General features: G+C 34.5%; 1 protein-coding gene across 1 annotated transcript in view; it reads right to left on the minus strand.

Moving 5' to 3' along the window:
- LOC120636356 (dynein heavy chain 5, axonemal) overlaps positions 1 to 21744 on the minus strand; it is an 86097-nt gene extending 64353 nt beyond the window's left edge. The window contains exons 1-17 of the mRNA XM_039907803.1: positions 21673 to 21744; positions 21246 to 21383; positions 20080 to 20351; positions 19207 to 19304; positions 18607 to 18767; positions 18112 to 18228; positions 17502 to 17783; positions 16903 to 17227; positions 16601 to 16824; positions 16266 to 16413; positions 13451 to 13632; positions 12271 to 12474; positions 11687 to 11960; positions 11133 to 11187; positions 10649 to 10788; positions 9528 to 9676; positions 9060 to 9189 (exon numbers count right to left, since the gene is read on the minus strand). Coding sequence (XP_039763737.1) covers positions 9060 to 9189; positions 9528 to 9676; positions 10649 to 10788; positions 11133 to 11187; positions 11687 to 11960; positions 12271 to 12474; positions 13451 to 13632; positions 16266 to 16413; positions 16601 to 16824; positions 16903 to 17227; positions 17502 to 17783; positions 18112 to 18228; positions 18607 to 18767; positions 19207 to 19304; positions 20080 to 20351; positions 21246 to 21383; positions 21673 to 21744 — 2971 coding nt within the window. The remainder of the gene's footprint in view (positions 1 to 9059; positions 9190 to 9527; positions 9677 to 10648; positions 10789 to 11132; positions 11188 to 11686; positions 11961 to 12270; positions 12475 to 13450; positions 13633 to 16265; positions 16414 to 16600; positions 16825 to 16902; positions 17228 to 17501; positions 17784 to 18111; positions 18229 to 18606; positions 18768 to 19206; positions 19305 to 20079; positions 20352 to 21245; positions 21384 to 21672) is intronic.

The raw sequence follows: 21744 nt of genomic DNA on the forward strand, positions 1-21744 counted from the left end.
TGATAAGAAAGCAAATGTCTATTTTTTCAATTATTTTATCTAGACGAAAAAATTGTACACAATGTTATTGATTTAAAATGAAGCACTGACCTCTATTATGCATACTTTAATAGTACTTATAATATAACTCAGTGGTATGTGGGATGACCTACACATTATCTTAAATATTTATGCTACTGCGGCACTTATCTAATTTTTAGAACGCAAATTTATCTTAAACAAATGTCGGTAAATTTAAACAATGTTGCTGCTACGTGGCATCTTTTTACAGATTATAAAAATTTACGCATGCATCTTTTGACCCAGCATGCGTAAATTTTTTGCAGCATGCCATAATTTCTATTACAAAACAAACAAAATACAATACAGTTTCAGATTATGTGAATAAAATGGGTTCTTTAATTATTTAATTAAAATGTTGTAATTTTGCGACCGGTTTTACTTATTTAATAAGTACGCGCGGAAGAATTTACCTTTTTCTACCGTGTAAAAAATTGCTTTTGCGGGAATTTCAATCCGCACTAGCACCAGGGCAGCAGAAAATTGCAGGAGAGTCATAAAGCGTGTACAATTTTAGTCTATTACGCAATTTATTATTCCTGGACATGCGCAGTGCGCACTAAATGTAAAATAGGGTGTTCCAAGGACATAGCAACTTGTAATATAAGTATACTTTAGTATAACAGGGGTAAGACCCCTATTAAACTAAAGTACGCGTGGTCAGTGATTATAAGCTTTCAAGTTTTAGTTTAACAAATATATTTCATCTTTGTCTGAAATAATATAATAATATCTTTATTTAATACGATTCGATATGTTACTACATATTAAATTAATGCCTTTAGTACGTTGAATTAAACATGGTTCTTAAATGTTAAAAACATGATCAAAAATACTTGGGACTAAAATAAATTAACTCGTAATAACAGATTGTTAAACGAGACGGAATACACCCCATTCTCACAAATAGAGATATTTCGAGTAAGTTGGAATATTATGTTTTCTTTCTCTTATCTATAATATCTCTGTTAAGGACCTTTGCTTACATCTTGATAAAGAGTTATCGTGGTCCGTGCAAGTCAGGAATTTGAGTAGGACGACTTTTGTGACTTTTTAGGCCGTTTTGCCGACTGCGATCCATTCTTCCAATCCCGGCTAAAGTTATGTTAGCACATTCTCTTTTTCGCTCTATTCTCGACTATGCGGACGCCAGCTATCTTGATTTGACTGAGGACTATCTTAACAAACTTGAGCGTTTGGCTAAACGGTTTATTGGCTTGCGCAAATATGACCATGTATCTAAATTTCGTGAAAAGCTTAAGTGGCTCCCTAATCGCCGTCGCCGGGATCTGCATGTACTTTAACTTCTGTACTGTGTGTTATTTAATCCTAAGACTCCTTCCTACTTAAGGAGAAGTTTAAATTTCTTGGAGTGCAGTCCGAACTTAAATCGAGTCGTACGCTGACCATGTGCATACCTTTCCACAAAACGAAGTTTTATAGGCATTCGTTCACTGTCAAAGCTACTGAATTGTGGAATGCACTCCCATTGAACATAAGGCAGTCGGTAGTCACTGGGCATACTAAAATGCTGTTAAGGCTCATTATTTTGCTCAATAAAGACAACTATTATTTATTTATCTACTCTAACTCATATTTAAGTATTTATGATAAGCTAAAGTATATATTAGTATACTTGAACAAGTCAAAAATAATAATATCCTTATCCACGAGAAACATTGTGAAAAGACTAGAGGACTACATTTAGACCCATCAAATTAGTGCCATTTCTACATAAATGTCTAAGATTTGTGTAGAAATGGCACCAGTGTCGAACTGGCTTATAAAACTACTACTACTACCGTGCAGTGCTTTACACACAAATCTTTATCTTCTTAACATAAGCAACGGATCTTAATGCAGTTTATAGCAATAGATAGAGCGATTAAGGTGAAGGTTTAAATGTAGTACATACATATTATAACAGAGAAAAGAGAATAAATTCAAATATTTGTGGTAACAAACCTATTTAGCGCTTACAGTGCAAACGTTTGCTAAACCTTACGAGACCAAAATGGACAATTAGATTTAATCAATATAGTATGGAATAATATATCTTAAAAAGATCAAATCTTAAAAAGTTCGCTTAGATTATTTCCAAAGGATAACAAAAATGTGTTATTTACCAAGCTGTTTTAAACAATACAGTATTATTTCAGTAGTAGAACAAGTCGAAATAGTTGTCCATTACAGCGTACTATTAAAATTAATTTCTTAGAAGATATTAGAGGTTTAAAAATAGGAGGTACAGCCGCTGGCGAGCCGAACGTACGGCCCCGGATGGCAGCGCGGAGATCTGCGGGCGCGGGGTTTGCCTTAAAAGGCGCACGTCTAATCATTATTATAAAAATTACGGACTTAAGACTTTCTTTAAGGACTCTAAAAAGCCCCACATTAGTATTGCATTGCATCCGAGTGATGCCAGGGCCTGGTCATACACACACTGGTACAGATCTTAGGTAAGATCTTTACCAAACAATATATACATAATGTAGTGTCCGCCAGAACGAATACAAATATAGTATACAAGCGTTTTGTGGAACAGGATGCTCAAGCGTACCTCGTGTTTATACTTTTACAGAAGTTTTCTTTTTTTTACGACAACGCACACATCGCCATCTACCCGTAAAGTAAGCGTAGCTTATGTTATGGGTACTAAGATGACTGATGAATATTTTTATAAATAATATACATAAATACTTAAAATATACATATAAACACCCAGACACTGAAAAACATTTTCCAGTGGTGGGAATCGAACCAAAAGCGAAACGGCCGATTGGCGCAGTTTGCCGCGTCGCTACAAACTGCGCCAATCGGTCGTTTAAATCCGCCGTCAAATTACTTACTACAATGCTATTTCGCATGTATCTCACTGGTTTACTGCTAATAACTTAGTTTTGAACGCAAAGATAACAAAGTGCGTTGATAAAAAAGTAATGATAAATAGAGAATCATTAGAAATAGAGAATTCCACAGTTTTCCTAGAAGTTACCTTGAATTGTAAGCTACAGTGGGGTGCCCATATTGAGACACTAGCGGGTAAGCTCAGCTCAGCTGCTTATGCTGTCAGAAAAATTAGACAGTTAACAGATGTTGAAACTGCTAGGCTTGTTTATTTTGCATACTTCCATAGTGTAATGTTGTATGGGATCTTGTTATGGGGCAGAGCTGCTGATATAGAAACTATATTTATACTACAGAAAAGAGCTGGGCGATCGATATATAAACTTAGATCACGCGAATCCCTTCGTACCAAATTTAAAGAAATAGGTATACTTACAGTAGCCTCGCAATATATTTATAATAATACTAGCGGATTGCCCGCGACTTCGTCTGCGTTGATTTTGATTTTAAAGTATTCAGTATAGCTAAGCCTTAAATGAGGGGTTTGCTACTGTGCTATATCTCCGACCACATTCATCAGATCTACACAAAGTTTGGGCAAAATTAAACACATATTAAAACCTCTATAGTACAGAAATAATTATTTAAATCGGTTATAATTTGTCGGAGTTATGATGTAAAATCGTCAAACACTTTCATCCCCTCTCCCAAAGGAACCGAGCTTAATGTCGGGATAAAAAGTATCCTATATTACTTCTAACACTTCCAGAAATATATGTACAAAGTTGCTTGAGGATCGGTTAAGTAGTTTTTGCGTGAAAGCGTAACAAACAAACTTACATTGGCATTTATAATATTAGTAGGGATTATCTCTATTAAACAAAACATAAGTAATTATAAACAAAAAGTCGATATAAACAGTCGACTAACTAGAAACGGACATAAATTAGTGATATCTGCATATCGTCTGAGAAAAGTACAGAAATCCTTTGTGGGGATGCGTATATGCTTTTATAACATGATACCGAAGGTAATATTAGATCTACCTTTACATAAGTTTAAACAATATATTAAAACACATTTAACAAATGGTGGTTACTACACGATTGACTAATTCCTTTACGACAAGGCTGCTTAGAAGCAGGCCACTCCGCTCTAATCTCTCACAAAACAGAAAAATTCTGAAGATTGTTAAACTTTAAAATGATGTTGGAAAAGAGCAAACTGCTGAGTTTCTTGCCAGCTCTTTTCAGTGGAATCTGCCTTCCGAACCGGTGGTAAAGTCACTACAAACAGACTGACTTGACGTTTCAAAAGTGCTTATTAATTAGGCCTACTTGAAATAAATGAATTTTGAATTTGAATATACATGAGAACGAGCATTCGTTGGTATTAAGATTCAGAAAGAAGAAGAGAAGATTCAAAATTCAGTCACTAAATAATTTATTTATTTTGAAATATTAAAGTCATTTTCGTATCATTTTAGATAATTTTGTTAATTTGAAATAATTTTGAGACTAAGAATTAAATTACAAGATCTCAAATTACGATTTATTACAAGTTAGGATATAATATTTTCATATACCAACATATATATATGAAAATATAATATGCCTTAGTTTTTGTGGAGTATGAATTTGTTATACAAAAGGTAAGACGACCTTTGAACATAGCTTATATTAAAGAAATTTAAAACATCAACGCGATTTTCGCATGTGTAATTTAAAAGTGTTTGAATAAAAGGGATGTAAATTTTTTATATAATTCAAAAGATTACATCCCTTTTATAACATCGTACAACGATTATTAAATAAATTATAACATTATAACCACGGATAAACTGCTGGATAAAGCAGCCAAAATATCCGCACATGGCAACGGTGAATCCGCACTTATACCAGGAAAGCAGAAATTTGCAGGAGACCCATCATTCGTTATTAAGTTTGTGTGGCTCTTTCCATATGTGTGAGTGTGGGGTGTAGTCACGTATTAGCCTAAGAGCCCACGACGGCCAGACCTTCGTTATTTAATAGAAGCCGAAAGTTCTTCTGTTCTTGTCCTCTATAGTAAGAACGACCAGGGACTATAGAGTAGTGTTTATGGTTACTTGGGCAGGTAACAGGTAGTAAAGGTGTATAAAATAGTACCGTACTTCGGTAAAGTATAAAGCTCAATTTTTTTATATTTTACTAGGGATAACTTTAGAAATCTTGTCATCCATTGTCGGACACTTACGAAAGTTGCTAACCTCTAAACTAAACCCCCTAAACTTTAATCTATATATGTATATAAAAATCAATGCCACTTTTCGTTGTAATTTTATAACTCAAGAACGGGCTCACCTATCAAAACCAAATGTTCAGGCTTTGTTTGGACTATTAAATAGATGGTTTATGTGAAGTTTGCACAAAATCCGTTGAGCGGTTCTTCATTTATCACATTTTTTGTAACTAATAAATTTAATAAATGGCGGATCATTTTGTTAATGGGGACAAATTGAAAAATTAATATTTCAGATGGGAATTGTGCTGTCAAATTGAAACTTTTTTCCGTGTTGATAGTATCAGCATATTGTTATGTCATTCATGCATTTCAATAAGAAATTCATCAAATGTAACCTCGCTGTATTGGATGTGTTTTTACACATTTTTTAAATTATGCATCGGTAGGTCTAGAATTACCTTATGTTACCATGTTGTAAAAGCGTATACTCAACCCCACAAAGAATTTGCAGACGATATGCAGATATCACTAATGTATGTCCGTTTCTGGTAAGTCGATTCTTAATATCAGCTTTTTGTTTATGAAGAGAATAATATTTTGTCTCACAAAGACACATATAGGTACTTATAATAAATCTGTAACTGGAAGATTTTTGTACATTTAATATACTCGTATTTTGATAATTTTGACCGGGGGATGCTTTATAATCGATACTGTGTCCAAAACTGATTTTTATTGCATTTTTATCTGTCTGCCTGTCTATCTATCTGTCTGTCCGGGCCTCGAGTGAAAAGAACTGAACTATTTAAATTAAATTTGGTATAGTTGTAGCTGATATTCCAGGCGAACATAAAGGATACTTTTTATCCCGATAAACAGTAAATTTCCTCCGGGAAATGGTATATCAATTTTACTCCAAAGCTTCGTTAAATTTGAATCGATTTTAATAATTCTTTTTTTATGTGAAAGTGAGTACTATTAAGAATGTATTGTCTTATTTCAATAAAGATCTGATGAATATTGTCGGAGATAAAGGACTTAACTCTTCACAGATAACACCACGTCGTAAGGCAACGATCGAATGCATGCGTATCCTGGAATAGGTCATAGGCTTATTTTTATCCAGGAAAAGCCAACAGCTCCTACAGGATAGGATCGCTATTTTTTCCGCATTTGTGTTTCAAAATCCGCGCAACGCAGTTCTAGATTGACGTGTTTTTTTTAGATATGCATAGTTGAAATATTATCAAGCTTTTGAGTTTGTTTAGTTAAACGCGCTAATCTAGGAAAATGCTGTTTCGATTTCGATTTTTTTTGGTTAGTATCAATTAAGGCTATATAAGATTACGCTACGACCAATGGTTACCATTATTAATTAGAAATGTTAACAAAAGTGCAAAAAATATTCTTTTTGAGAGCGTGTGAACATACGACTACTTTTTGAAGTTTACTCATTCGCGGACGAAGTTGCGCCAGTCCGCTATTATAATTATACTTTCGTTACAGTATAAAAGCTAAATTTTATATATGTTACTTGGGGACCTATGAAAAAATGTTACCTCAATAGCCTAGCCGGACAGATTTAATGGCTTTTACACTTTGCCTGATTTTATTAAATAACGAAGGTCTGGCCGTCGTGAGCTCTTGATCTATACAGTCTATTGTACGTGTCAGCATCCCCTAAGCATGCGCACTTGAAATGAAAAAATGGCCGATGACAACAAGCTGGAAATAAAAAGACTTATCTGTGTATGTTATCCAGTAACATTGTTTGTATGAGGGGAAATCATAATGTAAAAGTTAAGAAGAGGATTTATGTAAGATTTTATACAGATGGACAAAACAATATCCATGGCTGTAACATGAATAACATGAATGCATCCTATTTATGCAGGTTTCATGCAGTCCAAATATAATTTTTTACTGGTTTGGTACATGTACTAGCTGTTGTCCGCGACTTCGTCCGCGTTTCTGTTTGTTTTTAAAGCATTCCGTAACAAAACTCATGTGTGGCAGTCGCACCAACAAAATATAGTAGATTGCGCTGGGTAGTGGGTAAGCAACGGTAACTGGAGTCAGTAAAGGAATAGGTCCCACTTTGGGGAATTACTGTACGTCGGTTTCAGCTTTCATTACTAACAACGAATAGTAACCGTTAAATTAAGACAGAAGATACTAAAATACGTATTCTGTAAATAGCATTAAATTTAGGTATATTTCTACAGATATTTTTAAGTAGGTACAGTATTCTTGTACAAAAATCGGGTGTAGTTTTTAAAACGAACTTTTTTAACTAATCATAATTCTTTTGCATATGTGTAATAAACTTATTATGCTTTTAATCATGGCCAAGCAAATAGAAAGCGCCATCTACCACGCGGATAATGATTTAGTTGGACAAAAGTACGAAGGGTTTGTTTCGAAGTCTGAGCCAAATGCCTAATGCGACATGAACCTCCTTGAATATTCTGGTATCCTAGTACACATGCGGCTATTTCAGCCAAACGTTAACCTCCGAAGATTGTTGCGGAAAGTATAATAATTATTTTACAGTAATTATAGCGATAGTTAGAGTTAAATTAATTAGGTATACATTTTTATAGTTATTTAAGTCTTATTTACATGATTTTTTACGTTAAATTATTAGAATAATTATGTGTATACCCTACTAGGTAAAATATTTTGTGATAATATCTATCCAACTGGTCCAGGTTAGATATTTTGTCATTTCTAAAGTTTCAAAAAATAAAAGGCATGAATGACCACAGGGTTTTGACTACTTTGTAATTTAAATAATACTTTGTTTTAAATTGAAGCAGTTCAGAGAAAATGTTCGGATATTGTTCGTTCAGGACTTTCTTAGCAAATCCCATTTAAGATGACCGTCTTAAAAAAAGTTCAACATGACTCCTCTGAACATTCGTCGGCACACGGCAGGATTTGTTTGTACTTTATAAAATAAAGCATTCCAAAATAGATTGCCCCACCATTCTATCTCAGTTAAATATAAATATAAAATTTAAAAGCCGTAGGCCTAGTAAGATATCACTTGGTATTTTTGAGAATAACACACACACACTTCACACTATATTATGAATCTCTGATAAGAATGAGTTGCTTATAAAATGACTTTGCAACTTCAATGGATGTCTCTGACCCACCCAATTTCCAAAAAAAATGATTAAAATTATAATAATAATAATAATAATTAAACAGCAATTTGCTCGCTTGCAATCCTGCAGGGGTTTTCGAGAATCGAAACTCTAACATTGAATTGAAATATATATAATGTTGCTCTTTTTAGAGACTCCAATTATGTTGTGCTGTTTTTTATGGAAGGCCAGCGATCTATTCGCTACATAGTACATGTGAACTAAGATATATATTAAGTATAGTCATCATCATCATCATATCAACCTATTACTAGCTTACTACAGGGCACGTGTACACCCACAATGAGAAGGGGCTAAGGCCGTAGTTAACGCTGGCCCAGTGCGGATTGGTGGACTACCACGTGCGTTAAGTACAGTATAAATTAATAATCGATAGGAAAAAGCTTGAAAAGTGCGAGTAAGATTCTCGCACCTCAATTAGCAGGAAACATTCAGTCTTATTTGATTTAATAATCATTTCATGACACTTTCAAATACACTGAACCAAACTAAGTTCGTTTGTAAATATTTAAGATTAATATCTGTTTATTTTATCTTTTATCTTTTAGGTAACGTCCTTTCATCTGATTAGCGATTCTCCCGTTTTCGTAAGTGAAGAAGGGGGTAAAAATCTATAAACATTCCGAATTTCAAGTCGATATCATTAATAGAGTAACCTCTCAATAAAGTAGGGACAGGCGGTTTTGGTTACGGAATCCCCCACAACCATGCCGGAGAAAAAGTTCTTCAAATTTATTTAAAATAACGATTACTTACCTGAGGACTCGTCCTGTGTGAACTGCTTGATGATCAGATCCAGGGCGCGTCTGGTAACCTTAATCAACACGTCAATAACCTTCCGACTGTAATAGCGGCGCATTTCGCTCACTGCGTTCTTCACCATTTCCTATGAAAAAAAAACACCATTCAATTGTAATTTTGAATTATTATTATAATCTAAAAATATTGTAAAAATTATTATCATGAATCTAAACTATCCAGGGTTACCTCCATTGAAATCACTCCAACCTTTTAGTAGGAGCCTTTATAAATCTGTTATTAGAGTTATGACTCAGTGGTCGATCAATAACATAAATTTGAGGTTTCTTGTAATTTCATAATAAAAATGTATTTTTATACTATAATGTCATTGATCGACTACTGAAGTACAATCGCAAAAGCAGACTTGGAGCCTTGGGGAGCGCTGACTGAAAGCTTAATATTAATCCACAAAAAACTACAAACCTGCATGCTCTTCGAAAGCCCCCCAGCGGGTACGGAGAGCAACCGATGCGGACTCTCGAAACATTCCCAAACAGCAGACCAGTCTTGCTGTCCGCTGGTTGTTGACTCGTTCATAGTAGATGCTGCCCCGCTGGCCATTTGTGCATCATCTATCAAGAAAATATTGGTTTAAATACACACACATTTTAATAGTAGCAGAGCTTTTGTGTCAGGGCTCATCCGAGGAAGTACTACCGCCATGCAGAAATGCATTTTGGTCAGAAGGGGGTTGCTGGTGTAATTAATGGCATATGATGTTTAGCACCCACTCATGGGCGTACCCAGGTTTTGGTCTAGGGAGAGGCAAGCGAGATTTTTTTAGAGGGTCCTCTATAACCCAAAACCGAAGCCAAAATTTTTCTCATTTTGTTTGTCTGTGTATCTTGGCCGCCATACATTTTCTAATAGAGTTAATTCTAAAAGCTCTATTTATGATACTCCGTAAACAATTGTGTGAAAAACTTTCTCTAATCACTTTTCCACTTTCCACTTGTGGGCCATCTGCTTGCTCCGGCAATTATCACTCTAAATAAAACTATAAACAAACTTAGGTGTCTTCTAGTTTAAAAACAACTAGCCGTTTGTTACTACATGACGTAATATTACTGAAATAAAATAATATAGCCTATGTTACCTCTGGATAAAACAGCTTTCTAATAGTGAAAGAATTATTAAAATCTGTCCAATAGGTACATTCAGAGTTTTCATTACACTACCTTTTCCCCCGCTTTTCGGCCATTTAAAGGCCGTACAGTTATATTTGCCACAAGGATACCCTACTCACAGACCCAAAAAATCGTCCTATACTGCACGATTTGTCTTCATAATAGTATCGATACTATACTACGATACTGAGTTTATATAATTAAGTAGTTTTCAATAGTCATTACAGGCATAAAATATTAACTGCTATAACCACATAAAAAGCGTTATTACGCCTTATTTAAACTTTTTTTAAATCTACTTAAGGACTTACAAAGTATTTTTGTAGAACATAGTATTTCTGTATGACTGGCCATTTAGGCAGCGCAAGCACACGTGTTTTATTATTCTTTGCTACGTATATACAAACACACTGTTACCATCTGCTATAAGAAATTCAAAATCTGGATTTATCTCTATCGGTTTGGCTTGTTGAGCCGCTTTCTTGACGAGATCCAACACTTCTTCCACTGCCTCCTCTACCATTAAACTTTTTCTATTGAGCTCTACGCATGCACTTCTGAAAATATAAATGTGAATAAAATCGATGTAAAATAATACTTAGATGAATAATAATATTTTAAAACATAATTGAATATTATTATTCAAACTGCATTAAAAAAAATTGTGAAATTGAATTGCATTGAAATTTATTATTCTACTTAATGGATGAAAAATTATCAATTTTACTAGACTTTTGTATTTAAGTCGAATGATTGATTGGCTTTTGAAGAATTTCATCAAATCTCCACAAAGTTGAAATAGGCTCCATCGAGTAAAACTTCTTTTTTATTCATCTACAAGTTAGCATTTGACTGCAATATCACGTATAACTATAAGTATTTTAATTACGAAAATACATACCTACATCCACTTTCTACGTGTTCTATAAACTCATCCACAGACCAAGGTGTTTCTTCTGCAAGGAATAAAATTTCTATGAACCTATTACCATGTAGGGTGCATGGTAATTTTATGCCAAAATATCATCAAAAACATAATTTTTGGAGGGCATAGTAAAATAAAAATTCCAAGATACACATACGTAACATAATATAATTAGTTTTATTTTAAATATTGTATTGTAAATGTAACATTATGTATTGTGCTGAATAAATTGAAATGAAAGGTGTACTCAAATCTTGTTGAGTCTCCTTCGAAAACTTGTTTAAATAAAGCTTATGCAGAAAGTTTGTTTTTGATGTTTCAGTTCAAAATTTTGTCCATTTGTAGAACAATAGTCAAAAATAACCACTAAAAATTAAAAATGTATGTGTTTATCTGTCTCGCCCTTCTTTATTTTATTTTTTACTCGGTAACTATTAATTATTTTACTTGATTTATTTATATGTAAAGGTTTTTTATTCATTGATTTAATATGTTACTTTGTAAGCTCGCTGGTTGTATTTATCATTTACCTGGCAATGAAATCAGGGTGACTTCTTGCATTCCTGACAACATATAAATGATCCTATTGGTATATATGTCATGTACTCTAGTAACCAGTACGTCGAAGCTGTTTATAGCAGAATTAGCACGATCGATGAACTCCTTCCAATCATCGCTTGTCCAGAATACCGTCCGAAGGCCGGGAAGTAGAAGGGAAGAAAGCCGGACTACTTGAGGCAAAAGAAGGGGTCGCACCTCTAGTTTCACTTGCCTAACTGTACGTAGGTAATCCTCTAGCAGAAACTGTAAATAATAGTATTTTAGCTTTTAATGTACCTTAAAAGTTAAAACTTTGACTGTAAACGGTAAATATGCCGAACATACGTTAAATGGAGCTTTTAAATTAGATGTTGCTTTTTCTGTCAAACAATTTTAGGTTGACTTCTTGGCAAGGAGTTTATTTCACCTTGCTTCCTAGAGGCAAGGTGTCACATGAGTCGTTCCAGTTGTAATCATTAACTTGTGGTGATAATTTAAAAATAATTGCGTAGGAGATTTAAACTTCATAACCAGCAATGGGGCATAAAAAGTGCTAAACATGATAAGAACTGACCTGTAAGGAGTCGTTCACAAGTGTGAAGTAATTCTTCTTTGCATATAATGAGTGACAAACGATTGGCAATTCCAGGCCCATTTTAACGAGGCAGTCAGACTCTCTAATAAGTAACTTGATTGTATGATCTAGGTTAACGGTTATTCGACCAGATTCATCTATTTTTAGTAGAGTATTAGTTAGACTGTCATCAACGTCCCATAGCTGAAAGAAAATATGTATAAAATCTAGTCTCCACTCATTACTAAAGGACTATTCCTGGCAATCCCTGCTCAGTCGCCGTAGGGGAACAGATAACAATAAAGACTTATGAATATTAAAACATAATTTGCTATACTCCGCGAAAAGCAGGAGAATCTGTATGGTGTAATTTATAATTTCCTCACTCCTTATACTCCACACTAAACAGATCTTCGGCAACTCTACGCACGTTTTGCTCTGAATCTGAATGTTGACTTTACAATGAATAATTATTAAGTGAACAATCCAATTATTCACTGTAAAGTCAATAGCTCCTGAGACTGCTCCGGTTTCGGAGCGAAACGTGTGTAAGATCCGTTTGGTGTGGAGTATAAGGATTGAAGAAATTATAAATTCTACTGTTTTTCCCGTAGTATAGCAAATTAAACTTAATTTTCAGAATACGAGTACATTATGAATTTCAGCAAAGTAACGCCTGCTTGCATCCAGTAAACAATAAAGACTTCGATTTATTCCTAATACGATGAGAGGTTGTCTTTTTCATTCATCGATATATCCACTAAATTGTCGTGAAGTTTAATATCTCAATATCCTATGAGATAGGCCAGCAGACAGTCATCATTATCAATTTATTATCGGCCCACTACAGGACCCGGCTCTCTTCGCAGCAAGAGAAGGGTTTAGTTGTCCGTAGTTCCGTAGTCCACCATACTCGCCAAGTGTGGATTAGTAGACTTCACACGCGATTGAGAATGTTATAAATAAGTTAAAGATACTTGTAGAGTAAGACATTTCTTAAAATAAAAACGCACAAAGCTCCGAAAAAAGAGGTGGATCGAACTCGTTCCCAGGCACGCAGCCGAGTCGAAGGCTTAACCACTAGGCTGTCACCGCTTATATTGTCTAGAAAAAAAATTTCGCAGATACTAGGCAAGAAATGAAGAACTATATGATGATAGGCTGCTAAACTATTAATTACGTTTTGGTTCATCCACACCGCGCGCATAGTCTCCTCGTAGTTATGTATAAGAGTGCGCGTTGCCGCATATTTGCGCATCATGTCGGCGGCGGTAGGCAATGCCCTCAGCACTGGGTGCGCGCACACACTCTCGACAGTCTCCGTCATGTTGTACATCAGACATCTGGCCCATTTTATGCGACCTACCGACAAGAAAGATAGAAAATATTCTTTATTGTACACCAAGAAACATAAACAACAATGTCATAAAACTAAATATTGCACTTAAATTATACAATTGGCGGCCTTATCGCTAAAAAGCAATTTTTGACTGGCAACCGAACGGCAAAGGACATAATGAGTGACAGGTGGGGTATGGTTGGTACAATAATACAATAGTACTAACATATTAAATCAATGCAATAATATCTTTGATATACATAAAAGTTTAGGCTCGCAAACGCTTTTCGCAAACTTATTTTTGCACGTCCTTTGAGGCAAAAGGTGTCCATATCAGGACAGGCAAAGGCAAACCTGGTAGCATGTGCCAAAATGAAACAAATGCTAAAAAGAAAACCAGCATAGTCATGTACACTGTCCAGGGTCGAAAAGGATATGCAAAACGTGTAAATGATAGCAGGAAAGTTCGATAGTAGACCTATATATATACACACCGGCATATTTAGCGGAACACAAAAAAAGGTCCATAATTAAAAAAAATATGGTTCACAATTCCTTCACAATAAAAGCTGCAACGCTGTGGAATGCACTCCCTGACGATATTCGTCGCTCTAAATCCCTAGCTATTTTCAAAAGCCGTGTTAGACATCACTATTTGTCATTATAATTTTGTTGTTCGTATATGTGTACTTATGTATCTATAGTAAATATATATAAATATTTGTTAATATATATATATATATATTTATATTTATTTATATCTTATTTTATTTATCTCTTTTAATAATTTATTATATTAGTTATTAGTAGTATGTACTTAAGTGTATAAATTTATGTATTGTTTATTTTAATTGCGATTTCCCGTCTCTCATGTTTTGTTGTGTACTATCGGTAAGGTTACCTGGCAGAGATCACTTTTAGTGATAAGGTCGCCTTTTGCTTTTAATTTTTTGTTTAACTATATTTGTAATTTCTCCTTTATTACGCAATAAAGATGTTTAAATAAATAAAAAATGGTTTAATTTTAAAATCTACTTTTGTTATTTAAAGTTTCATTGTTTTACTTAAAATGAGATCAAATTAAGAACAAAAGTGGTACATTATGGAATTTTCATGTAACCGGGAAAAGTGACAATTAATGTTAAAATAACAATTAATTAAATTAGAAAAATGGTGATGAGGTGAATGATGCTATCGATAGTCTCCTGGGATAGTCTCCGCCATTCCTCAACTACGGCGATTCACAATTCACCCACGTTGGCTGAAGAGCTGGAATTCTGGACTTAACTTTTCTTTTCAGCAAGTCCCAAACGTGCTCTAGTGGTTTCTTATCCGGGGATCTTGCCGGCCACTCCATTATAGTGATATTCATATCATTAAAGCGGCCGAGCATTATCCTGCATAAAAACAAAATCGTCACCGATGTATGGGGCAAACGGTACGATATTTTATTCTAAAACTTCTCTGATATAGCGGTCTACAGTCAGACTCGTCTGTCAATCACTACCCAAGTCTGTGCGAGCTCCCAACAAAAGCCCGCCCAAACCATTATTGATCCACCACCGTATGCAACTGTACTTTCAAAATTTGTCCGAATGTATCGTTCTCCTTTGCGTCTGTATATTCTTTGCCTGCCGTCAATTTTATTTAAGAGAAAATGAATCTAAAGCAGCTTCTTCGTACACCCCGCACTGCTTCTAATTCATGCCGGGCTTGGACGGCCGTCAAACGGTACCCCCGTTTGACGGCCGACGTACACGAAGCCGAATGAAACGATCATCCCTACTCGAAGTGCGTCTTTTTCTGCCTTGCCCTGCTCTTCTCACATAAGTTCCGGTCTACCTGAACCGTCGGATACTGCGATGGATCGTTGAAACTGGTCGACGAAGATCTCTGGATATCTCTCTGTAGGTTTGACCATTTCTTCGCATTTCGAGTGCCGTGGCAATCTCCGTTGGGGCTAAGTCAGGCATAATTCAGTTATCAACTCCAGAATGATACGCGATTAAAAAAAACTAACAAAAAACAGTATTTCAATGAAATTTGAAATTAAACTCGTTCTCCTTTGAAATACTCGAAGTTCGCTCCAGATAAGGTGTATTTGAATAAAATTAAAACAATTGCATAAAATGTGACGCTCAGTTATTTTCTTAATTTGAAAATATTTCTTTTTAAATTAAATGACGTATAAACCAGCCAGCAACCTTATATGATACTGATATCAAACCTTTTTTTGTGTTCCGCTAAATATGCTGGTATGTGTATGTAAATACCCTATCTATAATTAAGACTAATAAATGTATCAAATATGCATAGTAGATTCTACGAAACCTTTAAGTCCTCGTAAAAGAGCTAGATGTAGATCCAGTCGCTGCCCATCTTACCACTCAGCGTTCTCTTAAGGGACACAGAGTTTTGTCTAAATCCGAGACTAAAAGTTCTACAATCTGGAGCCCTAACCATCGGTTACTTAAAGCAAGTGAATCCATTTCATATTTTTTTAATAAAATTACAATTTTTAAAAATTTTAAAAATGAATTTAAATGAATGAAAGAAGTATCAATATTTTTTATATCATATTAGTTCTCATTTAGATTTTAAAAGTAGAATATTTCGTTTCTTAAATTAAATAACTTTTAACTTTATTTTTATATACCAGCAACAGGCGAGTAGTTTCTGGGTAAAGGAGGGTCTTCTTTTTGTCTTTTAAACATCTTCATTATTTTGTCCACTTCTTTTTCACTATATTTTAAGACTCTATCGTATTTCTCGCTGAGTTTTGTTATTTGAATTTTCTGGCTTACCTGAAATTGTACATAAAATCATTATTATACCAATTAAAATTCCATTAATAATATCATATTATGTGCAAACGAAACCCAGACTCGTTCGGTTCCCCGACAATACTAGGTTTTATTTATTTATTTCATATTTACTGCGTTTGTGAAAAATTATCAGAAAAATCGTCAAAACATGTTTTCTACACTTGACCTTTTCAAATCTTGTAAGAAATTTGATTCCTTGTGGTGTCTCCCAAACGCTAGAAAAATTCACTTCGATGGTACTGCCAATAGATTCCTTAAGATTATTAGTTTTTTCTTCAAATGCTTGATAGTCTTTATCAAACTCGGCATTTCTATAGTCTAGATAATCATACTGACAGGACGTTACAGCCTTTTTTGCTTCGTTAAAAGAATGCATCGCATCTTCCAGATCTGAAATTTTTACAAGCAAAATTATTTACTCGCTGTCTTAAAGATGTTATGCCAATTTCGCAAATCATGCTCTCTTACCTTCGCCCAAAAGTAGCCCCTCCATTCGTTTTTCAAATAAATGATTATAATCATCCATCAAATCAAACATAGTTATTATTTTATTCAACCTTTTGCAAAACGTATCGAATTTACCAAAAACGTAATTTTCTGAGAAACTAAACTGCTCCGTATTTGGCAGAAAAGGCTGATTCTTCACAAATGTGTAAGTATCTCTGTAGGTTTTATTAAGACTTATGCAATGTATCAATTTATCCCTTACCATGTCGCGCTCTTGTGACCAAATAGTCTCTTTGAAACGACACGTTATATATTGTTTGCATGTTTCAATCATTTGATTGGTTATCTGTAAAGTAACACCTATTGCTAAACATCTTATTTAAACAAGAATTAGTTACGACAATTTTGCAAATAGCTACTAGCTTTGAGTTAATTTTGCATGATAAACTTATCGTCATCATCAATTTAACCGATCCACTGCTTTACTTAAATCTATAAAAGGGAGTTGCAAAATCCCAACGAAGCGTGATAATTCTGTTCACCTCTTTAGGGGTCGAACACGGCTTCGTTTACGGGTGCGGGTTCACCATTCCATGATATACAATTTATTTTATACTTACTTTGACCATCAATGAGGATATTCTTTCCGAAGTATTGTAAAATTGCGAGACACTATGGATGAGTCTGACCGTTTGAAGCAGACTTAATATGGAATCTTTGATCTTAACAGGATCGTCCAAATATAAAGAATGACAACATTTCTCCATTGCTTGAATAAATTTAGCGTTGTCTTTGGCTTCATTGTAACAGAAAGTTATCTTGTGATCCGTATCTCGCCATATTTTAATTACTTTTGAATTTGCAAGTTGTAAGCACGTTAAGGTAAGCTGAACCTCGACATTCTGCAATGTAATAAAGCATAAATATTTATAACTAAGTAGGAACTTATTGCAGTCCAGTAAATTGACTAATACTATCTGATTGCATAAATTTTCATGTAGAGTATCTATAATTTGACACAGAATCGTACACGTGATAATATCATGTAGAAAGTAGTGAGGATGTTTTTTAAGAAATCTGGTCTCTTAACTAAGAAGTTTCTGTTTCGATGCATTGTTTTAAATATTTTTAAAACGTAAATAAAAAAAATACATGTAGCAAAAGGCATCGTGGGGTTATATCTCGATTTAAAATATTATATTACGATAGGATAGTTGTGACTATTACAACCTGTAGGTATGAGACGAGCTGAGAAAACTGGGCTCCTCTCTTTTTCCAATATTCCAGTTCATCTTGTGGCCCACTTGAATCTACTTCTCTTCTTAGCTGTTCGCTTTCACTGAGTATCTAAAGAATATATATAAGTACATACTAAAGCAACGAATTTTGGTAAAATAGAAATGTTTGTTACTCAGTGATGTAATCATAGATTAATCAAAAATTTCTAACCACAAGCCTCTCTACTAACCCTACAACTACTTAATAAGAAACTGCTACAAATCCACAAATAAAAAACTTTGGCCTTCATTGAGAAGAGCTCTTTGGTCACATATTGTTCACACATAATTACTTTGTTAAATTGTTATTTTGGGGACAGTTAGCAATATTTAAATAACGAATCAAGTTTAAATAATAATCCGCTTGAAAGGTAGAATTTATTCCTAAACTTCCAGTATCAAGAAATTGCATAAAATGTTATTGCTTACATATTTTGTTGATACTTACCTCCATTATCTTTTTAACCCATTCATTGACTCTTTCTTCCAACGTTGTTATTGTGGTAGGGTTCTTTATCATTTCCTTCAACTCTGTTGGGTCTGTCAAATTCACCATTAAAGCCTGCCCATCATCAAATAGATTCATTTGATTGCAGACTTCTTCGCATACTGTTAAAAAGCCACATCTTAAAATCTATATTAGAGATACAGGATACTAAGTGGCGTAGATTAGTCAAGCCCAAGCCTCGGGCGGCAGATTTCAGGGGGCGGCATTCATCAAACAAAGTCAGTGGACGCGATTTCAAATACACGCACCTCCACAGTAACTCTTCTTAATACTTAAAGTAGAAATTTTTATTTAGAAAGTACTTGTTAGACTGCATGAAAATACCTACGTTGCTTCGAAAACTATCAAGGGCGTTTATGAAAATGTGCTTTCCATGAACTGCAAAGTAAATTTAAACGTAAAAAAATAGTAGTTTTGTAATATACTACATTATATTAAAAGCTTCTTGTTTACCTTTTAATGCACTGCAAAAGGACCTTAACCCCGGTAGCAGTTGATTTTTGACAATAGGAAAGCGTGTTTCGTCTTCATCTCCATCGGTGGTCGGGTGAGCGAGTGCACTCATATAGACATGTTCCATGACACGCTCGACAGCCGTCACCAAGCCGACCCGTTCCGCGTTGAGGATGCCGCAGAATCTACAAAAAAGATTGTTATCATGGTTTCAATCCATTTTCATATTTCGAGCTCATAGCTATACTTAAATAACTTAATCAGACTTATAAATCTATCTTATATAAAGACCCACCCCGGCTTCGCACGGGCACAATGAAGACTAGTAGAAGAATAATGTAGTGCCCCAAATTATTGGATTCATCCAAAGAATACAATGCCGTAGTACATAATTATAATCTCGTAAGATTAAGTCAGCGTGTGCAATGTAGAAGTGTAGAAAAATATTTTATTGCTTTCTCTATACTAGGTATATATAAACTATCCTGCTGATGGACGTTGGTGTTCCAAGGTATTGGAGTTGCAACCCTGCATCGGTAAACGCAGCGTTGTTCGACCCTCAACCAGGTGGACAGATGACATCAAGCGTGCCGCTGGATACAAGCGGCCGAGAATCGTGGCGTTTGTAACGCCCTACAAAAGACCTATGTCCATCAGTGGACGTCCATCAGTTGATTTGATTATGATGATGATGATCCTGTTTAATTACTCTATCTATTGCTGGAAACTGCATTAAAATCTAAGGGTACAAACAGCGGGGGCGACTTGTTTCATAGGTACAATGTAAAGATAATATCGCAATGTGAAGATACGAAATGAACAGAATTTCGTTATAAAAGAGCATTTTTACTGGATCGTCGACTTAATTTTTTGTATTGCTTTCAATTTATTAATGTAAATTAAAAAGAAAAAAAGGAAGGGTTATTTAAAAATTACAAATGATTAAATAGAGAGACTTACAGATCTTTATGAAATCCTTCTTCGGGTAGTTGTTTGCTGACATTTATCCGAAACATATAAATGCACACTCCAGTAAACTTTACATCCCAGCCGTCTGATAAAAAGAGTTTTCTCTTTACGGTAATCAGAGGAGGCGGTTGTTTTCCCTGCCCTTGTTGCCTCGATTTGGTGCTTTCTGGTAGCGGTCTCTGCTCTACTTCTTCTACGTCTTGATAATACCATAGCAATTTATTTCTCATGTGCGGGAGAAATAATTGGTTAATATCATCTAGCTAAAAATCAAAAACATTTATTCTTTGAACTCTGTTATTTACTGCACAAATAATAATAGTATTATTATAGTATCTATAAAAATAATAATAACATTTACGCAATTCATTAAAAGACAGTCGAGACCCAGTTTCTTTCAATCTAAAATTTTATTTGACCCATGTAAGTATATTATGTTTCATCAAAGTGTAGTTTCGTCCTGTATTTTTGTCCGTATAAAAAATTACTTTTTTTTCAAGATCTTTTTTCGTTCTATTAACTGTTTTCATTATTCGGTTTATGTACCTATCTCTTGACATTATTTACCAGTGAACTTATTATCAAAATTAAGCTTAATTTGCTATACTCCGCGAAAAGCTGGAGAATCTGTGTGGTGTAATTTATAATTTCTTCAACCCTTATACTCCACACCAAACAGATCTTGGGCAATATACCCTCTACGCACGTTTCGCTCCGAAACCGGAGCATCCTCAGGAGATGTTGACTTTACAATGAATAATTGTTTAGTACTCTTAACAATTATTATTAAGTGCTCTTAACAATTATTTTCGCGGAGTGTAGCAAATTAAGCTTAATTTTGATAATATATCATGGATTTCCGCAAAATAACGCCTGCTTCTATCCAATACCAGTGAACTGTTTATTAGATAAACCGATTTGAATGAATATTTCTTTTAAATTTGAAGTTGTGCCTTAAAAGTGGTTCCATATCAATGTGGTGGTGAAAATCTCCGGACAGAATTCTTCAAGGACATTGGATTAGCATTAGTAAGAAGGTTTTTAAAGACTTCTTTAGAGTTTACCCCTATTCGTAGAAATGGGTACATAAACATGAGTTGTTTTACTATTTTTGTATTCTTATTATTTAAATCTTAGATTATATTTCAGTAACCTACCATATTCCCTTCGAAAACGTGATCCATGATGGCGTGTCGGGGGAGTCCTGTACCGTCGATTAGAAGTTGGAAGGTGAACTCTAACCGAGGGTCCATCTCCCCTCGTCTTGCTTTTCGCTCGCATTCTTCCCGTCTTTTCTTTAAACAAAATTAAATGAATATAGACAAAATATAACACATGAACCTGATCCAGAGCCCTGATTCTCTATGGTATAAAATATTAACTGCGCTCGGTGTTCCTTACTTATTTAAAATACAATAAGATGGCTTTACAAGATCAATCAATTTTTACGTCACAAGCGGTTAAATAGGTAAAGATAAGTTTAGTAGTTTCCCTGAATTTAAAATTTAGATATTGATCTAATATTCCGATTGTTCTTATTAATTGTAATTGTTATTCTTTTTGTTTCGAACAGCTCTGGCACACCTGAAGTATATCCATCACATCTTCCTCTTCTTCCTCGTCACTAGACCCTGGCTTCAAACCGCACACAAACAT

This window comes from Pararge aegeria, chromosome Z, assembly GCF_905163445.1.
Source record: "Pararge aegeria chromosome Z, ilParAegt1.1, whole genome shotgun sequence".
In the NCBI taxonomy this organism is placed as follows: domain Eukaryota; kingdom Metazoa; phylum Arthropoda; class Insecta; order Lepidoptera; family Nymphalidae; genus Pararge; species Pararge aegeria.